The sequence below is a fragment of the Haliotis cracherodii genome, unplaced genomic scaffold, assembly GCF_022045235.1.
Source record: "Haliotis cracherodii isolate W230 unplaced genomic scaffold, xgHalCrac1.p SCAF_10, whole genome shotgun sequence".
In the NCBI taxonomy this organism is placed as follows: domain Eukaryota; kingdom Metazoa; phylum Mollusca; class Gastropoda; order Lepetellida; family Haliotidae; genus Haliotis; species Haliotis cracherodii.
This window is the reverse complement of record NW_027266265.1, coordinates 44,605,084-44,625,499: the sequence shown is the minus strand read 5'-3', so window position 1 is coordinate 44,625,499 and position 20,416 is coordinate 44,605,084. Positions and strand designations below refer to the sequence as shown.

Below are 20,416 nucleotides of genomic sequence, written 5' to 3'. Positions count from 1 at the left end.
CACGATTTTTTATGATAGCACGAGATGCATATAGAGGTATAGAAACCAAGCGGTTGGATCCCAATACATTACAGCTCAAAAAGCACGTGAGAAGAAATGCAACGTTATTGGCAGAACAGAGAGGTGGAGAGGGGTCTTGGAATGGCGCTGATGGGCGATACACAGATTCATGTTGCTAGAGCGCTTGGGCGCAGCGGCCTGACCATTGCTAGGCTGTTTCAGCGACACCACCAGCTGGGTATACAAGGGACACGTCACGAAGTGGTCATCTTCCCAAGGCAATTGAGTTAACTGACTGTTTTCACCCTGGCCGAACTAGACTTGAATTATGGAGTTATATTTTGGCTTGACTATCGCGTCTATGGATAGTCCAATCAAAATCGCGTAACAAGATCGACATCCGGTTCGGCCGATTGCAGGATTTGCAAAGCATGTGTACCGCCAACTCTGCGTCAACAGATATTCTCAAAATTGTTTCATGTTTTCAATCCATGTGCTCACGTTATTTGATGCATTTCGCCCGTTTTATTACAATACAGATTGTGATTATCGATCACATCGTCTTGACTAGGCGTCGCTATTTTGTTTGAAGCAAGTTAGCACCCTTGCCGCGAGAAGATGGGAAGTGGTAGATCGCGCGTGGCCACCCAACAGGAGGACCGCCATCTGCACACGTTCCATCTGCGTAGTCGCTCCCTACTGGTGACGTCGTCGGCGTTGACGGTACTGGGACGCCGCATCATCGGGAACACAGTGTCAAGACGATTACTTGCTGCAAGAATTCGGGCCGAGAGGCCCCGTAGCATAATGGCCTTGACCTGTTAACGTCAGCCAAAAAGACGTCCGTGGATACCAACTATGCGACGTGATTGGCCAAGGGTGCTGATCAGCGACGAGAGCAGGTTCAACTTGTTCCATCCTGATGGTCGGATGCGGGTGTATTGACGGGGTACCCATGGGGTGTCGTGTCTGTCTGGACGCCCGAGAAGGCCACTCGAGATACTAATGCCATTACTGAGGTGCCATGGAAGCGTTCAGAAGCTTTGTTATTTTTTGTTGTTGTTGTTGTTGTTGTGAAAAGTGACAGTTATGACCCCAGATGTGGGCACCCCAGTTCCCAAGAGGCATGAAATTGTCTTTTGGCTTGTTGTACCATAAGTGATTGAACTTCAAAATATATTTCGAATTAAATGTGTACACTTTCTCGTTTTCTTTTTATAAGCTGCCCAAGTCGATGTGTACTTTCTTTTGCTCAGTAGGATAGCTGCTACGTGTACAACTTCGTATTTGTCTTTTGGGTTTTTTTCAGGACCGGGATTCGTTTCGTGATGTTTCATGTTTCAAACAATGCAAAACTGATATTTCATTACCACAGGTCTCACTTGATTTCCTGTCAGTGAAGATCGCATGTTTGTATGTGTCTCATACAGCTGGATTTCATTAAAACCTCATTATAACGCTAATGCGGATTAAATGCAAATGAATTCGCTGATTCGACATGTTTTAGGCTGATATTTTTTATATTCGTTCCTAATAGACAACTACAAATAAGATTCCTGTGTTTGTTTCCAAATCTGATGTCTTGAATTGGTGTTCTTTGTTAATGGTTGGCGGCATACCGAGATCTCTAATGACCATGTTAACAAATATAAGCAGGTAACTAATCATTTGGTTATTTGTTTTCAACAACAAAAGCATAAACGTCAGTTTTCATTCATCCCCAATCGCAGTTTTCCGTTTCATACACGCGGTGTCATTTGGCAAATACCTCCACTAAAGTTCAGAACACAGAAGCTACTACGAGTTGTGTCCCTTAATTATTCAACTTGAAGAAGGGTTCGTAAAATCCGCCACCTGTTGGAACTGGATTTTATATTAAGAGTCGTGCATAATTAAGTCAGGACCTACCATTGACGGCGATATTTTGGTAATCTCTATGGTTACATCGGTTCCTGGCTGCAAGTCTCAGATACAGCGAGTCGATTGGTCCTTGGATTACTTCCGGCCAACTGTTGTTACCATGACCTTGAATAACGATACAACAGTGAGATGGTGATGGTTAATATGATAATGAGTGAGTTGTGTTGAACGCCGCTTTGAACAGTATTCCAGTTATATCACGGTGTGTCAGCTTAATGTGGGAGGAAAGCCCAAAGTAATGCAGTTTTCAGACCTTTATCACTATCGTAAAACCGCGAGAACAGGTGAATAAAAATGAAAGAGACGAGGTGGGGTTCCAATCGATCACAGGTTTCTCTCGTCCTCAAGGGACGCAACTCTGCACAGCGAATTTCGGCGCCTTAGCTGACTGGGTCACTCTTGTCCCAATTGTAATAATAAAAGCTAAGACAATAACAATAGGATGATGCTAACATTCCCAAATTTGATATTCTGTATATATATTTTTCACTGAAATACACTCTAATAAACCATTATTTTAAACCCAAATCATTTCTGAGTAGGTTTTTAAATATTGGCTAGTAGTGTGCACAAACACCAGTGGCTAAAGTGATGACGTAAATCCTGATGGGGTATCGTGCCGGAAGCGAGGTGGCCTAGCTCTGGTTGCTGGTGGCTTATAGCCCGTGTTTTAAACAGTTGTTTGTCTTACAGACCCTGATACAAATATATATCAAATACAGCCCATGCAAGTCTATAATGTTTGGCAAGTCTAGATCACTGCAGTATCAGGATGAAGAGAGTCACTGGGCTCCTTTTTATTATATTTTTATTAAGATAACTGAACAACTGTTTTTTTATGTACGATATGTTCATTTCAGAGACTAGATTTTAGTCTAAACAGTTGTAGATAATAGTGTAATGCCCAAATATGTCAACTTGTCCTCGTTGCTATATGGCTGAAATAATGCCGATGCCACATTCAATTTTAATTCACCCACACAATAATAACGCCATATTAGACATTAGAGATTGAGATTGTTTCTTTATTTACTTTAACGTAGACTTACGACTGTGGTAACTCTACGATGGCTTTGTGGAACGGGGCCCAGTAGTGTATGTCTTACCTGTGGCCGAGGACATCTGGGGCCAGTCTATCTCGTTCTCCAAGATGAAGGGTAAGTGCTTGAACACATCCTGGGGACATCAACATAACACTGTTTACTACGGAAGCCTTTTAGGGACATTTGGTTTGGTTTGTTTTTTTCTTGAAATTTCAAGATGTGATGTTGAAATTTCAAAATGTTATGTTGAAATTTCAGGATACATAAGTTGAAATTTCAAGATACTAATTTAAAATTTCAAGATACTAAGTTGAAATTTCAAGATTCAAACTTGAAATTTCAACTTAGTATCTTCAAATTTCAACTTAGTGTCATGACATTTTAAGAAGAAAAATAAAAAACAAATGGCCCTAAAAGGCTTCCGTAGTTTATAGTCAGCGAACATTATTGTTCTTAAGTACAATACAACTGATGATACTACATGGCAATATTAAGTGCCCGTGTGGAGTACGGTTTAGAATACGACCCCAATAGCCCATGCTTGTCGTACTCGGCGACTAAATCTCGATCTTATGGTAAAGCTCGTTGACTTTGCGTCCTCGTGTCAACTCACAGTGGGGTACGTTAGTTGTAATATCAACCAGAGTTTTGTGTGGTCCAGATTCAAGTATTACCTGGTGCCGTCATGGAGCTCAGCTTCACCATATTTTTTAATTACAACTATAACCATCTTTTTGGGGCAGACAAATGATTTCAGCAATCTGATGCATAGTTATTTTTTCAAGAATTTTCTCGGACAATTTATTTGTTGCCATAAAATCCCAGGCCCTCCCCCTAACTTTGACGGTGGGGGATGGGGGTGGGGGGTGGGTTAGAGGAATGTGTGTGTGTAACAGGGATCGGGTTCGATTCCCCACATGGTTACACTGTGTGAAGCTCATTTGTGGAGTACCCCGCGGCGATGTTGCGGGAGTATTGCCAAAAGTGTCGTAAAGTCTTATTCACTCACTCACTCACTCACTCACTCACTCACTTATTAAACCATTATGATGTGTTCACGCTAATGCTTATGCAGTTGATGCCAGAAATTCACTGGCCATTCTGAACATCGTTTTTAACATGTAAAACGGACGGAGCTATAGGTCATTATGCAAAATAAGACAGAAATCGTATATCAACCATTACATAGTGTAGTCGGAGAAATCACTCGAATCTGTTCAGTCCGGAAGTAGAATCAACCAGATCAGAAGTAAGCACCTCGTTTGATGCTACTTCGGAATTAACAGATTCGAGTCATTTCTCCGTTACATAATTTACAGGCAGCCGTTGTATAACGGCAATATTCCCGACTCGCGAAGATGATCACGTGTACATACAAAGGACAGTTTCCGTGCGTCCATCCACTCCTCCGGGAGGTGAAAGTGAGCGCTAATGGAGTCCCCCAGTACTGCCACGCCCCGCTGTTCCGTCCCCCCACACAACACCTCTTCGTAGGTCTTGCCACTCGTGGGGTCGGATCCCTGGAATAGGAGTCAATCACATGTTTGTTTGTTTGTTTGTTTGGTTATTTGTTGTTTAACGCCGAATAGTTCAGCTATATGACGGCGGTCTGTAAATTATCGAGTGATTGACATCATAGGCATCGATCCAATTGGGATACGATGACATGCATGTCAATAGAGGTTATCACACTAGTGTGTTTGGGGGTGGTAAATATCCTGCATTAGGAATAAACTTTGTATTTAGCAAGCCTTGGCTCACTAAATACATAGTGTTTATTCCTAATACAGGATATTTACCATCCCAAAACACACAAGCGTGATAACCTCTTTATCATATAATGTCATTCTTTAATTCTGTGCTTCAAAATCGCTTTCCCTCTCTCACAAACATTACCGAAATATTGTGAGTTTTCCTGGAATGCGCGCATTAATATTTATTACGTCACAGGGTAAGTGATGTGTCAGTTGGACAGTGACAGTAGCCAATATAGTTCCAACTGAAATCTCTTTCTTATACAGTGGCGAAGCAACATATACGCAAAACAACAATTGTTTTTAATTGCCTTTCGCGTCAATCCATCGGTCTGTCCGCTAGAGTAACTGCCCTTTGTCAAAGGGAAGCTACTCTAACCCTAGTCTATGAGACGTCACGTTGTTGACAGTCGGTCTGTCAAGACGTTAAGAAGAGTATTCAGATGTACACACAGCGACAAAACGAAACAGGGTAATAATTCAAACATATTTCGGCCAAATCCAACTTATTTTAATTTGTGGAGAAAGGTTCAAGCCGCAGAGGTCTACAAGCACAGATGTGGCTACTGATCTCGCTTGGCCAAGCCTCGTGCCCGCGCAAAATTGTGTCGAAATTTATATCTCCAAAGTTACCAAAACTTATAAAATGCCTTAGCTACGTAACAGTAAGTCACTGATTTTCAGTATATTAGACTGTTCTTTTGATAATGATAACTGTTATGTCTTCTCAATATACCACAGTATATATAGTTTGAAGATAGTAGGTTTATTGTGCTGAGTGTTGAGTATACAGCCTCCACATGGTCAATGATCTAAGGGGAGCTCACTCTCACCTCTCTTTAGTCATGCATAACAGAGCTAGTAATGTTTAGGCGGTAGAGCACCTAACCATAGTCATATATAATATAGATAACCCTACATCCCCCGTTCTAGGAAAGATAATTGCAAAACTTTAAGCAACTGAAATAAAGTAAACATTAATGCATTCTACATGTTCTAGTTACAGACAGATATATGCCTAACACATTTAAATGCATTCAAACACAAATATGCAATAACGATTGCAAATAAATGATCATACTTTCTTAAGTGAAATTAACATTTGACACTTCCAAGCATATGTATTATGCATAACATTATATTGAAAATAAAGCCTTAACACTTAGTCAATGTTACTAGATCATTCTAATTAAACAGTACTCTTTTTAAGTGTTTTCTAAAATAGAACATTATAACGATCATTGCTATAACTTCAAAATTACTGATACAACATGGCTGTTGAATGCTATTCAAATACAATGAAATATGCATTTCAAAGATCAAGTCTTTTTGGTGGTTTTGAATGTCTACCACTTTTGGTTTGCACACATGATGGACTGAGAGGATTAACTTTAACTGGAGACTTAGAGTTAGTATTGTCTTGTGACCACAGACTTGCACTTCCAGGACTGCTGTTGACAGTTGGTTGGATCACTTTGACACTTGTATCATCTGTTCCAGGAATTAACTTGAGATCACATCTATTGCGCCTCACCTCCCCCTTTGGGGTTGACACAATATATGACCGCGGGGTGTCGGCTTTACCGACCACTTTCGACTCGGACTGATTTACCCAAACACAATCACCAGGTTTGAGCTCAGACATTGGTCGCACATTATGATGATGATCATACTGATCTTTCATTATTAGTTTTTTCACAGATTCAGTTTGCTTGAATCTTTTCACATTCACATGTTTGGATTGTAGTTGTGTAGGATGACAAGGCAAGCTTGTTCTCAGCTTTCTTCCCATTAGAAGCTCACTTGGAGATAATCCACCAGATACAGGTGTTGACCTGTATTCCAACATTGCAAGATATGGATCATCAGCTTTACGCAACATATTCTTGCATGACTGAACAGCTCGCTCAGCCTCTCCATTGCTTCTTGGATACAACGGGCTGGATGTGATGTGAGTAAAGTTGTACTGTTGAGCAAACTCACGGAAGTCCTGTGAAGAATATTGAGGTCCATTATCTGAGATAACTACCTCTGGTATCCCATGTCTAGAGAATACAGATTTCAAACCGTTGATGATACTCTTTGATGTCGTAGAAGACAGCTTGATGACTTCTATGTACCTTGAGAAGTAGTCAATGACCAGTATGTACATTGCTTTGTTGAGTTCAAACAGGTCTGTACCTACTCTCTGCCAAGGTCGATCAGGAATTGGTGTTGGTAGGAGAGGTTCAGTTGGATTTCTCCTGTACTTTGAACAGATTTTGCAGTGTTCAACAACAGATCTGATTTCTTCACTCAGTCCTGGCCACCATACCGCTGTCATTGCCCTCTCTCGACATTTACGGATTCCTTGATGTCCCGCATGAATCTTCTCGAGCATTTGAGATCGAAGAGTAGGAGGTATCACCAGTCTATTGCCTTTTAACAACAGATCATTCACCATAGACAAATCATGTCTCACTTTGTATAGCTGCTTTTCCTCTGTTGACAGGGAATGGTATGCAGGCCACTTGTTCTGTAAGAATGTGGATATTCTGCCATACACTTTCTCTTGTTCTGAGGCTATTTCTGTTAACTTCGCATCAGAAGCTGATAGTTGTGACACTCCTAGATCAACATAGAGATCAGTCTCTTGTTCAAAGTGTTTGTCTTCAGCTAGGAGGATTTCATCCACCGGTGATCTTGACAGTGTATCTGCAATTGCCAGATTTTTGCCAGGTGTGTGGAACACAGAATAACTATATCGCATTAACCTCATTCTGAATCGTTGCAATCTTGGAGACAGATCACTGAGACATTTGGATCCAAGTATAAAAAACAAGAGGTTTATGGTCAGTCTCTATTTGAAAGTGTTTTCCATGCACATAATCGTTGAACCGTTCTGTTGCCCAGGTAATCGCCAGAGCTTCTTTTTCGATCTGTGCGTATCTTTGCTCTGTATCACTTAGAGACCTGGATGCCAAGATTACTGGTTTCCATGATCCATCAGATTGTTTCTGTTTCAGCTCAGCTCCAATACCATATGATGATGCATTTGCTGATACAATCGTTTCTCTTGCTGAGTCATACAAAGCCAGAGTTGGTGCGTCACCTATTTGACGTTTGACTTCATCAAATGAGGCTTGTTGTACATCACTCAATAGGAATGTACTGTCTTTATGTAGCAACTCTCTCAGGGGTTTGGTACCTTCAGCAAGTTTGTCAGAGAACTTTGACATCTGGTTCACCATACCGAGAAATCTTCTCAGCTCAGTTTTGTCTGTAGGAGGTTTCATGTTGACAAGGGCTTTGACTTTATCCGGGTCAGGTTGAACACCATTCTCACTGATGACATGTCCAACAAACTTCAGTTTAGTCTTGTTGAACTCGCACTTGTCCCTGTTGAGTGTGACACCATTATCTGCTAGACGTTTGAGTACTCTCATGAGACGCGTATCATGCTCCTCTTGAGTCGAGCCATAGATGAGTATGTCGTCCACCAGGCAGATTACACCAGGAAGATCTTTCAGGATTTGAGACATTGTTCGTTGAAATATCTCGGGTGCACTCGAGATTCCAAATGGCATCCTTTTGAACCGATATCGGCCAAATGGAGTTATGAAAGTTGTTAACTTGGATGCTTTGTCTGATAACTTCAGCTGGTAAAAGCCTGAATTAGCATCTAAGCGAGTAAAGTACTTAGCACCTTTAATCTGACCGAGAATATGATCAACTGCAGGCATAGTGTAAATTTCTCTCTTCACACTATTGTTGAGCTGTGTCAGATCAACACAGATTCTCACTCCTGTCTTCCCCTTCGGAACAACAACAATACCTGAACACCAGTCAGTTGGATGTGTAACTGGTTCGATGACTTGCAGATCCTGCATTTTCTCAAGCTCTTTCTTGACTTTTTCAAGGAGTGGTATGGGTACACGTCTTGGTGTGTTTAGAGAACAGGGAACAGCATTATCAGTTAGTTCTATGTCATGTTCACCCGGAATTTCACCCAGACCCTTGAACAATGATGGAAAGTCTCTCTCCACATCATCGATTGTGATTGAGTCAACAAACTTGATCAATTCAAGGGCTGTTAAGGCTGGTCTCCCCAGTAGACTTCTGTCAAGGTTTCTCACAACATAGATGTCTTGTGATGTTACCTTGCTGCCTTTGGTTAGCTTCGGAGTAAACACCCCTATGACATCGAGTTTTATTTTAGCTGGGCCAAGTAATTTCTTCTTGGTCTTTTCAAGTTTGACATTGCCAAGTTTCTTGAAACAGGTATCGGATATGGCAGTGACATCCGCACCACAATCGATCTTGAACTCCATCAAGGTGTCATTCACTTGAATGTTTGTCACCCATGGGCCTTCGTCAATATTTCTTGATGTATCACTCAGCTGTCCAATGAAAAATTCGTCTTCATCAGAGTCAAAGTCTAGCACACATTCATCTACTTTTCTGCCACTAAGACAAACAGAACTATAATGTCCCTTTTTGTTACATTTGTGACAAATAGACTCGCGTGCAGGACAATCTTGCCATTTGTGTGCAGGTTTCGCTCCGCATCGTTGACAATATGGTCTTCTTGACTTTGCTGAACTGTGTTTTCCATTCTTGGAAGCATGACTGGCTTTTGAAGAATTATTCTTTGATGATTGTCTGTGTGGTTTTGTCGGTCTTCTAGACTTGACTGCATCCATTGCTGCCGCACTTGTGTCAGTCTTACGAAGTTGAGATTGTTGATTCTTAATCATTTCTCGTTGTCTTGCCATCTGTACAGCTTTGACTAGTGTCAGTTCATTATCTGCTTGCATTTTAGCACTTAATGCACTGTCTCTAATTCCTACGACAATTTTGTCCCTTATTAGTTCATCGTGTAGTGTACCGTAGTCACAATGACGAGCTAAAACGTACAATGCATTGATGAACGAGTCCACAGTCTCACCATCTTCTTGTACACGTCTGTTAAATACAGCTCTCTCATATATCACATTATGAGAAATTACAAAGTGTCTCTGAAACTTATCAATCACTGTTTGATATGACTTCATTTCTTCATCTGTCAAATTCAGAGATGACAGGATATCCTCTGCTTCATCTCCCATATAGTAAATGAGTGAATTGATTTGAACTTCATCTGCTTCTTTAGTCAAAAGAGATGATTGTCTGAATCGTTCAAAACGACGTGACCATTTTGGCCAAGATTCTGGTTTTGTGAAGTCAAACTGTTCAGGTGGGTTCACCCTGTATGCTGACTGTGGTAATAACTGAGGTAACTGTGGTTGCTCTTCGTTATTTGCCATTTTATCACACCAGATGAAAATTTCCAACACTTCACAAAAAGCACATGGACTTCAATTAGACCTTCAGTTTTCGCTCACTAACAAGTTCATCAAGTAAAATCTTCTTTTTGACTATTGTAGTTGCTAACCTGGTTAATGATATCCTTATCCGACTTCTGACACCATGTTATGTCTTCTCAATATACCACAGTATATATAGTTTGAAGATAGTAGGTTTATTGTGCTGAGTGTTGAGTATACAGCCTCCACATGGTCAATGATCTAAGGGGAGCTCACTCTCACCTCTCTTTAGTCATGCATAACAGGGCTAGTAATGTTTAGGCGGTAGAGCACCTAACCATAGTCATATATAATATAGATAACCCTACAATAACTATTGTCCCTGTAGTTTATCCAGATTCCCGATGGTTAAATCTGACTCGATCGCCGAATGACGAGGGCGACGCCATGTTTGTTTATAAACAGTGAAAGTAGTCCAAACTTGACCTTTGATATTTGCATCTCTATCTGCATATGACCCCAACGGATATCGTTTTTTATCCGTTGGCTTTATCCTGCCGAGAAACCTACCCATTATATGATAAATCGGCTTATTACCACAGTCAGTTATACTAGCATGAATATTCAAAAATAGGGTAATCAATAGGTAATAGGTGTCCATCCAGAATTGTCAAAGTAAAAGATATGCATCTAATATCATAGCTTAGGGATCATATACACATGGATTATATATTGTACTTACGTAAATTCCGTTGCAGTTAGAATCAAAGGCGACGTCGTTCATGACTGGTCTGTAGAATAAAAATGTAGTCTATAATTGTTTGCTTGTTAGTGAGTTTGTTTGTCAGTCACCAATAGTCCGGGTGTATCATGGCGATCTTTAAAAAATTAACTCTGGGTCAGACAAACCAGTGACTGAAAGCATGAGCATCGCCCTATGCAGTTGTTGTTTGTATGTTGTTTAACGCCCCACTCAGCAATATTCCAGCTATATGACGGCGGTCTGTAAATAATCGAGTGTGGACCAGACTATCCAGTGATTGATATCATGAGCATCGATCCACCAGCTGGGATCGATGACAAACTTCAACCAAGTCAGGGAGCCTGACCACCCGATCCCGTTAGTCGCCTCTTACGACAAGCATAGTCGCCTTTTACGGCAAGAATGGGTTGCTGAAGACCTATTCTACCCCGGATCTTCACGGGTCCCCCGGCAGTAGAAGTATCTTGAGAGATCATGTGTGTGTTGCTGTAGAGAGTTGCGTCCCTTAGGCATGCCAGAAACCTATGATCGTGGGTTCGAATCCCTGTTCGATTACATTTCCAGGTTTGTCAGTACCATACCCGTACTCGTACGTTTTACCAAAGTGGTAAATGTCTGGGGCCTGCATCACTTCTTCCCATAAGTCCTGTATCTAACGTATGACCATTTATTAGTTACACATTTATGTCATGTATGTAGTATTTATTTGCCCTGTCGCCTGATTGAAAAAGTAATTTTATATCCATATGCCGTTGTGTACATAAATAAAGTTGTGTTCTGTTCTTGTCTATCGGAGACTTACCTGGCGCCTGGGTGTCTGTCGCCGTTACTGTCGTCACAATCACGTCCTCTCCACGACGTGCCTCGCAGCGTCTGCAACCAACCGTATGGACATTTAGTTTGAAAACTGAATATACATTTTACTAAACTATGGCGGCTGTCGTGCCGTGTTATCGCCATGTCGTGTCGCTCTACCGCTCTGGCATTGCGTGTTATCGCTATTTCGTTTTGGGCTGTATCGCAATATCATGTCGCGATTTCGCAATATCGTATCGTACCGTCGCTTGGTTGCGATATCGCGTGGATATCTCAGTGCGGTATGGCGATGGCCCTAATCGGCCACCACACTTACCGTATTTCCTCTATTAGACGCCGGAGTCTAATAGAGGCCGGGATCTAATAGACGCCGGGGTCTAATAGACGCCGGCCTCTAATAGAAGCCGGGTCAATTGTTCGGTGCAAAAAATAGAAGCCGGGCCTCTAATAGACGCCGGGTCGATCAATTGATACAATTAATTATCCCTTTTTGGGACCTAAATTCGTGGTCATAGTGAAATGGGGGTTATTAATAGAAGCCGGGCCTCCAAGAGACGCCGGGTCAAAGGCTTGTCCGTAATGAATAGCGTCTAATAGAGGGAATACGGTAACTGTCGGGCAAAAGAAAGGAAACACTTCAAAACAGGATTTGACTAAAAAATACAGCGTTACAAAGCTGAAAAAACAGCCGCCTACTGCAAACTTACTCCAAAACACAAGTATGATACCACTACCCAATACATCACCAACGAATATCAGTTTGTTTCTTATTTGTACGAAATTCTTATAGATACAATGTGAAAACCCACCTCTACTGTACTGAAGCCATCAGTATCGACATCAACACCTGGATCGTGTTTGTCGAAGATGCTGCAAAATATTCATTGATGTTTTTTTACGGTGTGAAATAAACATGTAAAATAAAATGGGTTTTCGTGCGTCAGTGCGTGCGTCCGTGGAAATCACATATTATATTCATATTCGTTATTGCATGTGATCCATTTCTTGTACATCATCAACTCGTTAATACGGACACTTTCATTGTAGACAAATTTGTCCTGAAGAGCAAATCGACGGACGATACATTATATGCATAAAATTATTTTAAAAAATTATTAAAAACATTTTTGTTCCGGCTTCTAAAATACGCAACCGCAGAAGAATGTATGGCTATATCACCCATGTGATTATAAGACTGAATGAGTGAATATGGTTTTACGCCGCTTTAAGCAATATTCCAGCAATGTCACGGCGGGGAACACCGGAAAATGGGCTTCAATCATTGTACCAAAGGGGAATCGAACCCGGGTCTCCGGCGTGACGAGCGAACGCTTTAACCAATAAGCTACCCCACCGCCCCTGTGATTATAAGAGGAAATATACATTCATACTTATCGATGTAGTCGCAGATTTCCTTGATTCCTGGGAGGTTGCAGATGTCGGCTTTTTCAACGGAGAGCTGCAAAAGTATTATTTGAGTTTCGGTAATCTGTTTGAGGGTTCAGATAATACATTACTACCCATTGAAACCCCCATAGACCGGACCTCGCCGCATATAGAAGGCCTCACAATGAATCCATTATCACAAAATATTATTTTTTTATGATAAAAAAATTGAAGGCACTGAAATTGTTTTTAGGGTAACTTACTCCATGCTGTTTCATGACTTCTCGGCGCTTGCGCACACCGAACTCAAATCCTGTCTGAAAAATATAGGTAAATACCATTTAATGTGAAACAGCAGCAGTTTGGATGGATTATATAAATAATGATCAATAATGCTACACAAGCTCCTCCCATTCTATTTTCAGCCAATAGAACAACAGTCCGTTAGTGGGCATGGCCCATGTTTTCGGTTATGGAAACATAAACGCAAAAGAAAATTGCTAGGTTAGCCTATCAAATGCCACGGAAACACTTGCAGTGTATATATATATATATGTTCCTAATAGTAACTCACCGCGAATAGCTGCAGAATTGAGCAATAATCAGTCACTCATTCCCTAACAGTAACCGTACGTAAAGCTAGGGTTCCGGACTAACAGGGTTCTGACTTACGACGCTTCATCGTATCGCACTTGTAGCATTGATGATGATGATGATGATGATGATGATGATGAACCATAAAGTCCAGATTAGCGGGGTTTTCCAGTTGTGGAATTCTATTTAACACTGGAAGTGGCGGGGTTTTTTCATTTGCAAAGAAACAAAAGGCTCTTGTAAATACTGAACCCTAGTGTTGTTACCGATGGTGAGGGGTAGGCCTGGCAGCGTTGATGGCCGGGGTCCGTGTGGCAGAAGGGGAGGGCGTGGCAGATGGTGTCAGGGTTCTCCTCCTTAGAGATGCTGCAATAGACAACAGCCTGTTTACCACGCCGTGGCTAATACATACAAACAATGTATCTTTACATCCAAAGTCACAGTGAAAAAACGGAAAGTCACTTTTTACATATTCTTAATGGCTCAGAGGAGTCTAAAGTTCTAAAATTGTGTTTTTCAAGCGTCATCTTTTACTTATGGTGATTGTATGATCGAGTTGGTCCATGCCCACCAGTGACTACAAGCGATAAAAACGATAACGTCATCGGTGCAATCATCCAAGTGTGACCAACCTGATCAACATCTTCCAGCCTTGAGGATTGTAGAGATGTACATGCATTACCCAAGGGCAGTATTTTATATACAGTTGAACATGTGGTATACAAGACCAATACTATAATATATATATACACATGTAAGAGATTCTGGGGCAGAAAATTTCAATTCGTATCGCGGGCTTTCCTCCCACATTAAGCTGACACGACGCGATATAACTGGAATACTGTTAAAAGCGGCGTTAAACCCAACTCACTCACTCACTCAATTCGTATCGAGGGTCTGCGCATGTCTATACTCCACCGCACATGCGCAGAGCTCAGGTTACGTACAATTCAGGAAGAACAGGTCCAACAAAATTGGCGAAGGCTTTGCAAGCATTCTGGAACTTGGTCGGTAGGAAGGAGCAGAGTCGGTCCAGAGCCTGCACTGTCGTCTCGTTGTAGATCTCCGAGAGCTGCTCCACCAAGGAAATCACGACCGTGCATGCTGTAGGGGGAAACAACTCGAGATTTATAGGGGCTCGTGTCTTCGATACGTTAGTACATAACATTTGCCGAAATTAACTCTGATTCTAAGGGGTTTTTTTCCTTTGCATAGCCTTATTTCATTAGCTATTTCAATCTTACACAATCAGGATATGATCACTGATACTCATGGTATAAGGGTATTGTTGGGTAGCCTAGTATGTAAAGCGTGGGCTCGTCATGTCAAGATTCGAGTTCGAATCCCAACAATGTGTGAAGACAATTCGGTTTTACATCAGCCGTGAATGTGATTTAGCGTCTGTTCGGAGAGCGGAAGGTCGGTGGTTCTATCCCCGGACGCGTCATACCAAAATACGTTAAGAGTTAGTACTTTTTGTTACCCTGCCTGGCTCTCAGCATTAAGGTGATTAAACAAAGCTCGGGTTCCGTATAGCTGTGTCTGAGTAGGTTAAACTGTGTTGGCACTATAAATCTGACCTTAGTCTGGACAAGTACAATCGAAGTAATACACTCTCTCTCTCTCTCTCTCTCTCTCTCTCTCTCTCTCTCTCTCTCTCTCTCTCTCTCTCTCTCTCTCACACACACACTCACTCACTCACTCACTCACTCACTCTAATGTTCGAATGACCCACGGGCTAAAACAAGGACTGGTCGGCTCGGAGACAGTATACTGTGTCTAAATGGGGTATTCATGTTAAACTGCGGCATGGTATCTTAGTTTGCTCGCGCTATAAATATAAATCGGCATCACTACACACACGCGCGCGCGCGCGCACACACACACACACACACACACATACACACACACACAATAATCTTAGAATAGAATAATCTTTCAACTCACTTCACCTCACCTAGAACATCTGGTAATGGTAGGGAGCATGAGACAATTAGCATCCCACACCCTTGTTTGGCTTACAAGCATGTTTGTTCTTTAAGTGCACTAACACCACCTTTTCCAAAATTCTGTATCCGCGCTTGAAAGGCAATGATTGGATACTGCAATTCCACAGGAACCTGATATTTTATCATTTTATCGAGGATTCCCCGCGGAACATGCATCAACCAAGTCAGCGATCCTGACCACCCGATCCCGTTAGTCGCCTTTAACGACAAGCATAGTCGCCTTTTACGGCAAGCATGGGTTGCTGAAGACCTATTTTACCCCGGATCTTCACGGGTCTTTTTAATTTAATGAACGTTTAGGTGGGTGAATAAATGATCGATTCGGATGAATGAATGGGTAGACGAATGAATGAATCTGGGCTGGTATGTATAGTCTGATTTATTGACTCAAGAAAAAGACCTGCACTCTACACTTGTGTGCTCTCATATTGAAAACTGGACGCGTCCATACGCGAAAACGACTGTTCTATTAAGGATAGCACGTGTTCTATGGCTGAAGGCCTGTGATCTGGTGTAGAACACGAGCGTGTTTTGATGGAGTCAAACTACATGGAATCTTCTTGGTGAGAGATACAGTTTATTAGACCCGTGAAGATCCGGGGTAGAATAGGTCTTCAGCAACCCATGCTTGCCGTAAAAGGCGACTATGCTTGTCGTAAGAGGCGACAAATGGGATCGGGTGGTCAGACTCGCTGACTTGGTGGATGCATGTCATCAATCCCAGTTGCATGGATCGATGCTTGTGATGTCAGTCACTGGATTGTCTGGTCCAGACTCGATTATTTTACAGACCGCCGTCATATAGCTGGAATATTGCTGAGTGCGGCGTTAAACAACAAACAACAACAACCATTTATTACATATTTGTGTGTCATGGAGGTTTTTTTAAGCATATGCTATGGTCATGGCGGTGCTATAAAACCATCCTTCTTGGGGACATTTAACCAGATGAAACACCCGCGGAGTACAGACCTCTCACTTTTTTTATTCTTAACTGGATTAACTGATATATTATAATAAGAAGGCTGATAATTCTTTCCATTATCTGTTAAATTATTTAATTCTACCATTTTTCATTGCAATATTTGTTTCTATTTTCCTTCATTTTCCCGCGTTTTCATGGCCTCGCTTTGAGAATGGCAAATGTGATGTCTCAAACTGGCCGATTAGAGAGATAGGCACTCTCGTCAATGAGATATAGCTCAACTGCCCCAGGAAGGCAGATAATAACACACAAACATGGTATCCTGCTATGTTTGCTTAATTATTTACATGTTAGTTCATTCGTTAAAGAATAACCCCAAAAGAATATGCTTCAATATATTTTGAATGTAATTGTCACATTTAGATTGAAATGTTATGCTAGAGATTATCACATTTAGAATGAAATGTTATGTTAGGGATAACAGATTGTCAGGAAAATCATAATGTTTATGTAACATTTTGTAAATATGCTTTAAAATACACAAGGATACCATGTATGAACAACAATATGATACAACTTTTACAAACTGTAAATATCACAGATATTGTTTTCATGCATTTACAAAGATGTTCTTATGTTACAGTTCCATTAACTTCAAGAGACATGTTCAGTGATAAAAGAGGAAACAGAGGTTATTTACTGTGCATCATTATCATATTGAAGCGTTTGTCATTTCATGATAAAAAGATCAGGATATTGTTGAGCCCCATATTCGATTTAAGTCAGAAAAATGTCATTGATATATGCATTTGTCAAAAGAATACATGTTATATCTTTTGTTGTATCAACAAGATATTCCACACATGCACGAACCTATCATATAGGAAAAAAATAATTCATGTTTACAGTTGAGAATTCCGTCTGTGTGATTTTGTGATTTTATTATACCAAAGGGTAAGCATGCGGTTTCAATTCTTACCCCATGAAGAGGGAGGGGGGGGGGGGGGGGGGCAAATTGCAGCGTTTCCAATATTTATTCGAAGCAGTTTTCCGAGACGGTAGTGTTCTGCATATTGTCCTGGGTACCGTTGTACAAAGCTAACGTTAAGGTGATCGTAACAGCCATACTTTAAAATAGACTTACGACTCTCGTAGCGCTAATGTTGGTTTGTACAACGGCACCCTGGAACACTTTAAACGTGTTCTTAAAGTGTTCTAAAAGTGTTATATCTTCAGTGACATTCATGTGTTCAATCTAGTGTTCAGGGTGAGTGAGTTGGGTTTAACGCCGCTTTGAACACTATTCCAGTTATGTCACGATGTGTCAGCTTAATGTGGCAAGAAAGCCCGAAGTGATGCAGGTTTCAGACGTTCATCACTGTGGAAAAACCGCGAGAACGGGTATGGGGCTGACATACCTAAAAATAAAAGAGACTCGAATTCGAGTCCACGATCATTGGTTTCTCTCGTCCCCAAGGGACGCAACTCTGCACAGCGAATTGCGGCGCCTTAGCTGACTGGGTCACCCTTGCCCCAGTTGTGATAATAAAAACAATAGGATGATGCTAACATTGCCGGTGCACGGTGTTTCAGCTTACTTCGGGAGATAAGCCCCAAGTGATGCAGGTCTCAGACATCTACCACTTTTGTGAAACACATAGGTTTAGAGTGTCGGTCTTTGTCTTGAATCAATAAATCAGACTTCATACCAACCCCGATCCATTCATCAAACCACAAATTCATTCATTATTATTGATTAATCTATACTGGATGACTTGCAGAATACCTGAGCGAACGTTTATGGGTATATTTTATTCCTTACTTGGTGAGTGAGTGAGTTGGGTTTAACGCCGCTTTTAACAGTATTCAAGTTATATCACGATGTGTCATGTGAGAGAAAAGCCCGAAGTGATACAGGTCTCAGACGTTTACCACTTCGGTGAAGCCAACGAGCACGGGCATGGTGCTGACAAATCCAGAAACATACTCGGGGCGAACTTGGTTATTGTTCGGAGGTATACCACTTGTCTTCAGAGTGTGAGTTTACATATGTTCCTGTTGTGAGATACAACCAAGGCATCATAATCACCCCATCAATTTTGAGCAATACATGGTCCACATTAACATGGATGGGCGTAATGTGTCCATTTTCTCACAAAGGTTATTGGGTTATTGGGTTATCAACTATCACACGTGCTCAAATAAGTTATCACTGTTTATCTGTTGTCATGAAACCAAGACAAGCCAAGATTTGTGATAATTGTGTATCTCGGATCCTGTATTTTGTATGTACTCTGCCCTGCTTGTTCATCCTAATCAGTAAGATGGAAAATACATGACACTTGTTGTATCTGTATATGCACGTGTTTTATTCTTGTGATGAGCAAAATATAGTTATTATTGTTATGTATTTAGTTATGGATTTGATTGTTTTGTTTGTTTGTTGTTTAACGCCGCACTCAGCAATATTCCAGCTGTATGACGGCGGTCTGTAAATAATCGAGTCTGGAGCAGACAATCCAGTGATTGACATCATAAGCATCGCTTCACGCAACTGCGATACGATGACATACATCATCCAAGTCAGCGACCCTGACCACCCGATCCTGTTAGTCGCCTTTTACGGCAAGCATGGGTTGCTGAAGATCATTTCTATCCCGGATCTTCAAGGTTCATTTAGTTATGGAAAAACCCTTTTTTCTGAATATACACTTTTTGACAGAACTTCCTTTCAGTCTAAATGGCACTTTCGTTTTCAGAATAATAAATAGAACAACATCCTAAACGCCACTTAAGGTACTGGGGCGGTGGGGTAGTCTTGTGGTTAAAGCGTTCGCACGTCACGCCGACATGGGTACAATGTGTGAACCTCATTTCTGGTGTCCCCCACTATGATATTGCTGTAACATTGCTGAAAGCAGCGAAAACCATACTCACTCGCTCACACTTAAAGGTACAGGAATTAGTGTCAGTACATGTACATCTTACAAAGCAAACAAAGAGTAATCTGCTAATAATATCTCTTAAGAAAACTACATCTTCCCGAAGAAAGGGAGTCAACTGATTATAAATATTTTAAGGTCGGTTAACCCCCATGCCTCGGGAAGATGTTAAACTATTACCGCAGTAAAACATCGTTAGGCCGGACCCCGTTAATTCGCAAACCCATCTATCCGGGCAGTTACTGTTAGAAACGTCTTCATTCATCGAAATGACATTGCTCGTGATTCGTTAATCCAGACACTTTCTAAACTGGGCGGTTCTCTACCGGGATCTCTACCGTCCGGAATATATAGGTTTCACTGCATGTATTTCCTCAAAATAAATAAAAGTTAACTGGGAGGAATGTGATGGAGTAGTCTATATTACCTGCACAGTTAGACCCTCCGTTGATGGACCGATATCCCGGCCCCCGAGCCCCCGATGCCGCAACCCCAGACAGGCAGCAGAGTACCCCCAGGACGACAACACACACCGTCAGCTCTCGGCCCATCTTGGCGATGTTCTGTCCGATGTAACTACCATGGATACTGATAGAGGGTCCAGTACAGCGCGTGGTCATATGATAACGCGTGACTTGAGTCAGCTGGACCTGTCTGTAATAATGATTTTGAAAAATGAAAGTCCTATTGAATCATATTTGTGTGAATGTAGGGTTTACCCCTTGTAGTGACGTGTGCGTTCCTGCATAGCAGTGTTCAATGGCAAAGTATACGAACAAGGAAGAATTCAGGTTATAGACGGAAGCAGTGTGGCGCGTCACTGCATACCCTGTACACTGACACATTGTGGACACGGTATGTGGGTAACGGGGTCAACTGGCACCGGTACTAGAATGCGCAATCGCACGATTACAACTGTTTTGTTGAACCTACGTCATAGCAAGAACGTTATGACAGTGTCACATCGCAGCCATGCCAT

At 41.5% G+C, this 20,416-nt stretch overlaps 1 protein-coding gene across 3 annotated transcripts in view; it reads right to left on the bottom strand.

Annotated features, from left to right (window-relative positions):
* LOC139451162 (acyloxyacyl hydrolase-like) overlaps nucleotides 1-20,127 on the bottom strand; it is a 40,052-nt gene extending 19,925 nt beyond the window's left edge. The window contains exons 1-11 of one of the 3 annotated variants that reach the window (XM_071232942.1): nucleotides 19,865-20,127; nucleotides 14,509-14,665; nucleotides 13,828-13,927; nucleotides 13,231-13,284; nucleotides 12,973-13,040; nucleotides 12,391-12,451; nucleotides 11,568-11,638; nucleotides 10,745-10,793; nucleotides 4,340-4,483; nucleotides 3,027-3,096; nucleotides 1,909-2,025 (exon numbers count right to left, since the gene is read on the bottom strand). In XM_071232942.1, the coding sequence (XP_071089043.1) occupies nucleotides 1,909-2,025; nucleotides 3,027-3,096; nucleotides 4,340-4,483; nucleotides 10,745-10,793; nucleotides 11,568-11,638; nucleotides 12,391-12,451; nucleotides 12,973-13,040; nucleotides 13,231-13,284; nucleotides 13,828-13,927; nucleotides 14,509-14,665; nucleotides 19,865-20,057 (1,084 nt within the window). In that variant the 5' untranslated portion in view covers nucleotides 20,058-20,127. The remainder of the gene's footprint in view (nucleotides 1-1,908; nucleotides 2,026-3,026; nucleotides 3,097-4,339; nucleotides 4,484-10,744; nucleotides 10,794-11,567; nucleotides 11,639-12,390; nucleotides 12,452-12,972; nucleotides 13,041-13,230; nucleotides 13,285-13,827; nucleotides 13,928-14,508; nucleotides 14,666-19,864) is intronic. The other 2 variants (XM_071232941.1, XM_071232939.1) reach the window with 2 other exon arrangements.
* Nucleotides 20,128-20,416: the final 289 nt, after the last annotated feature.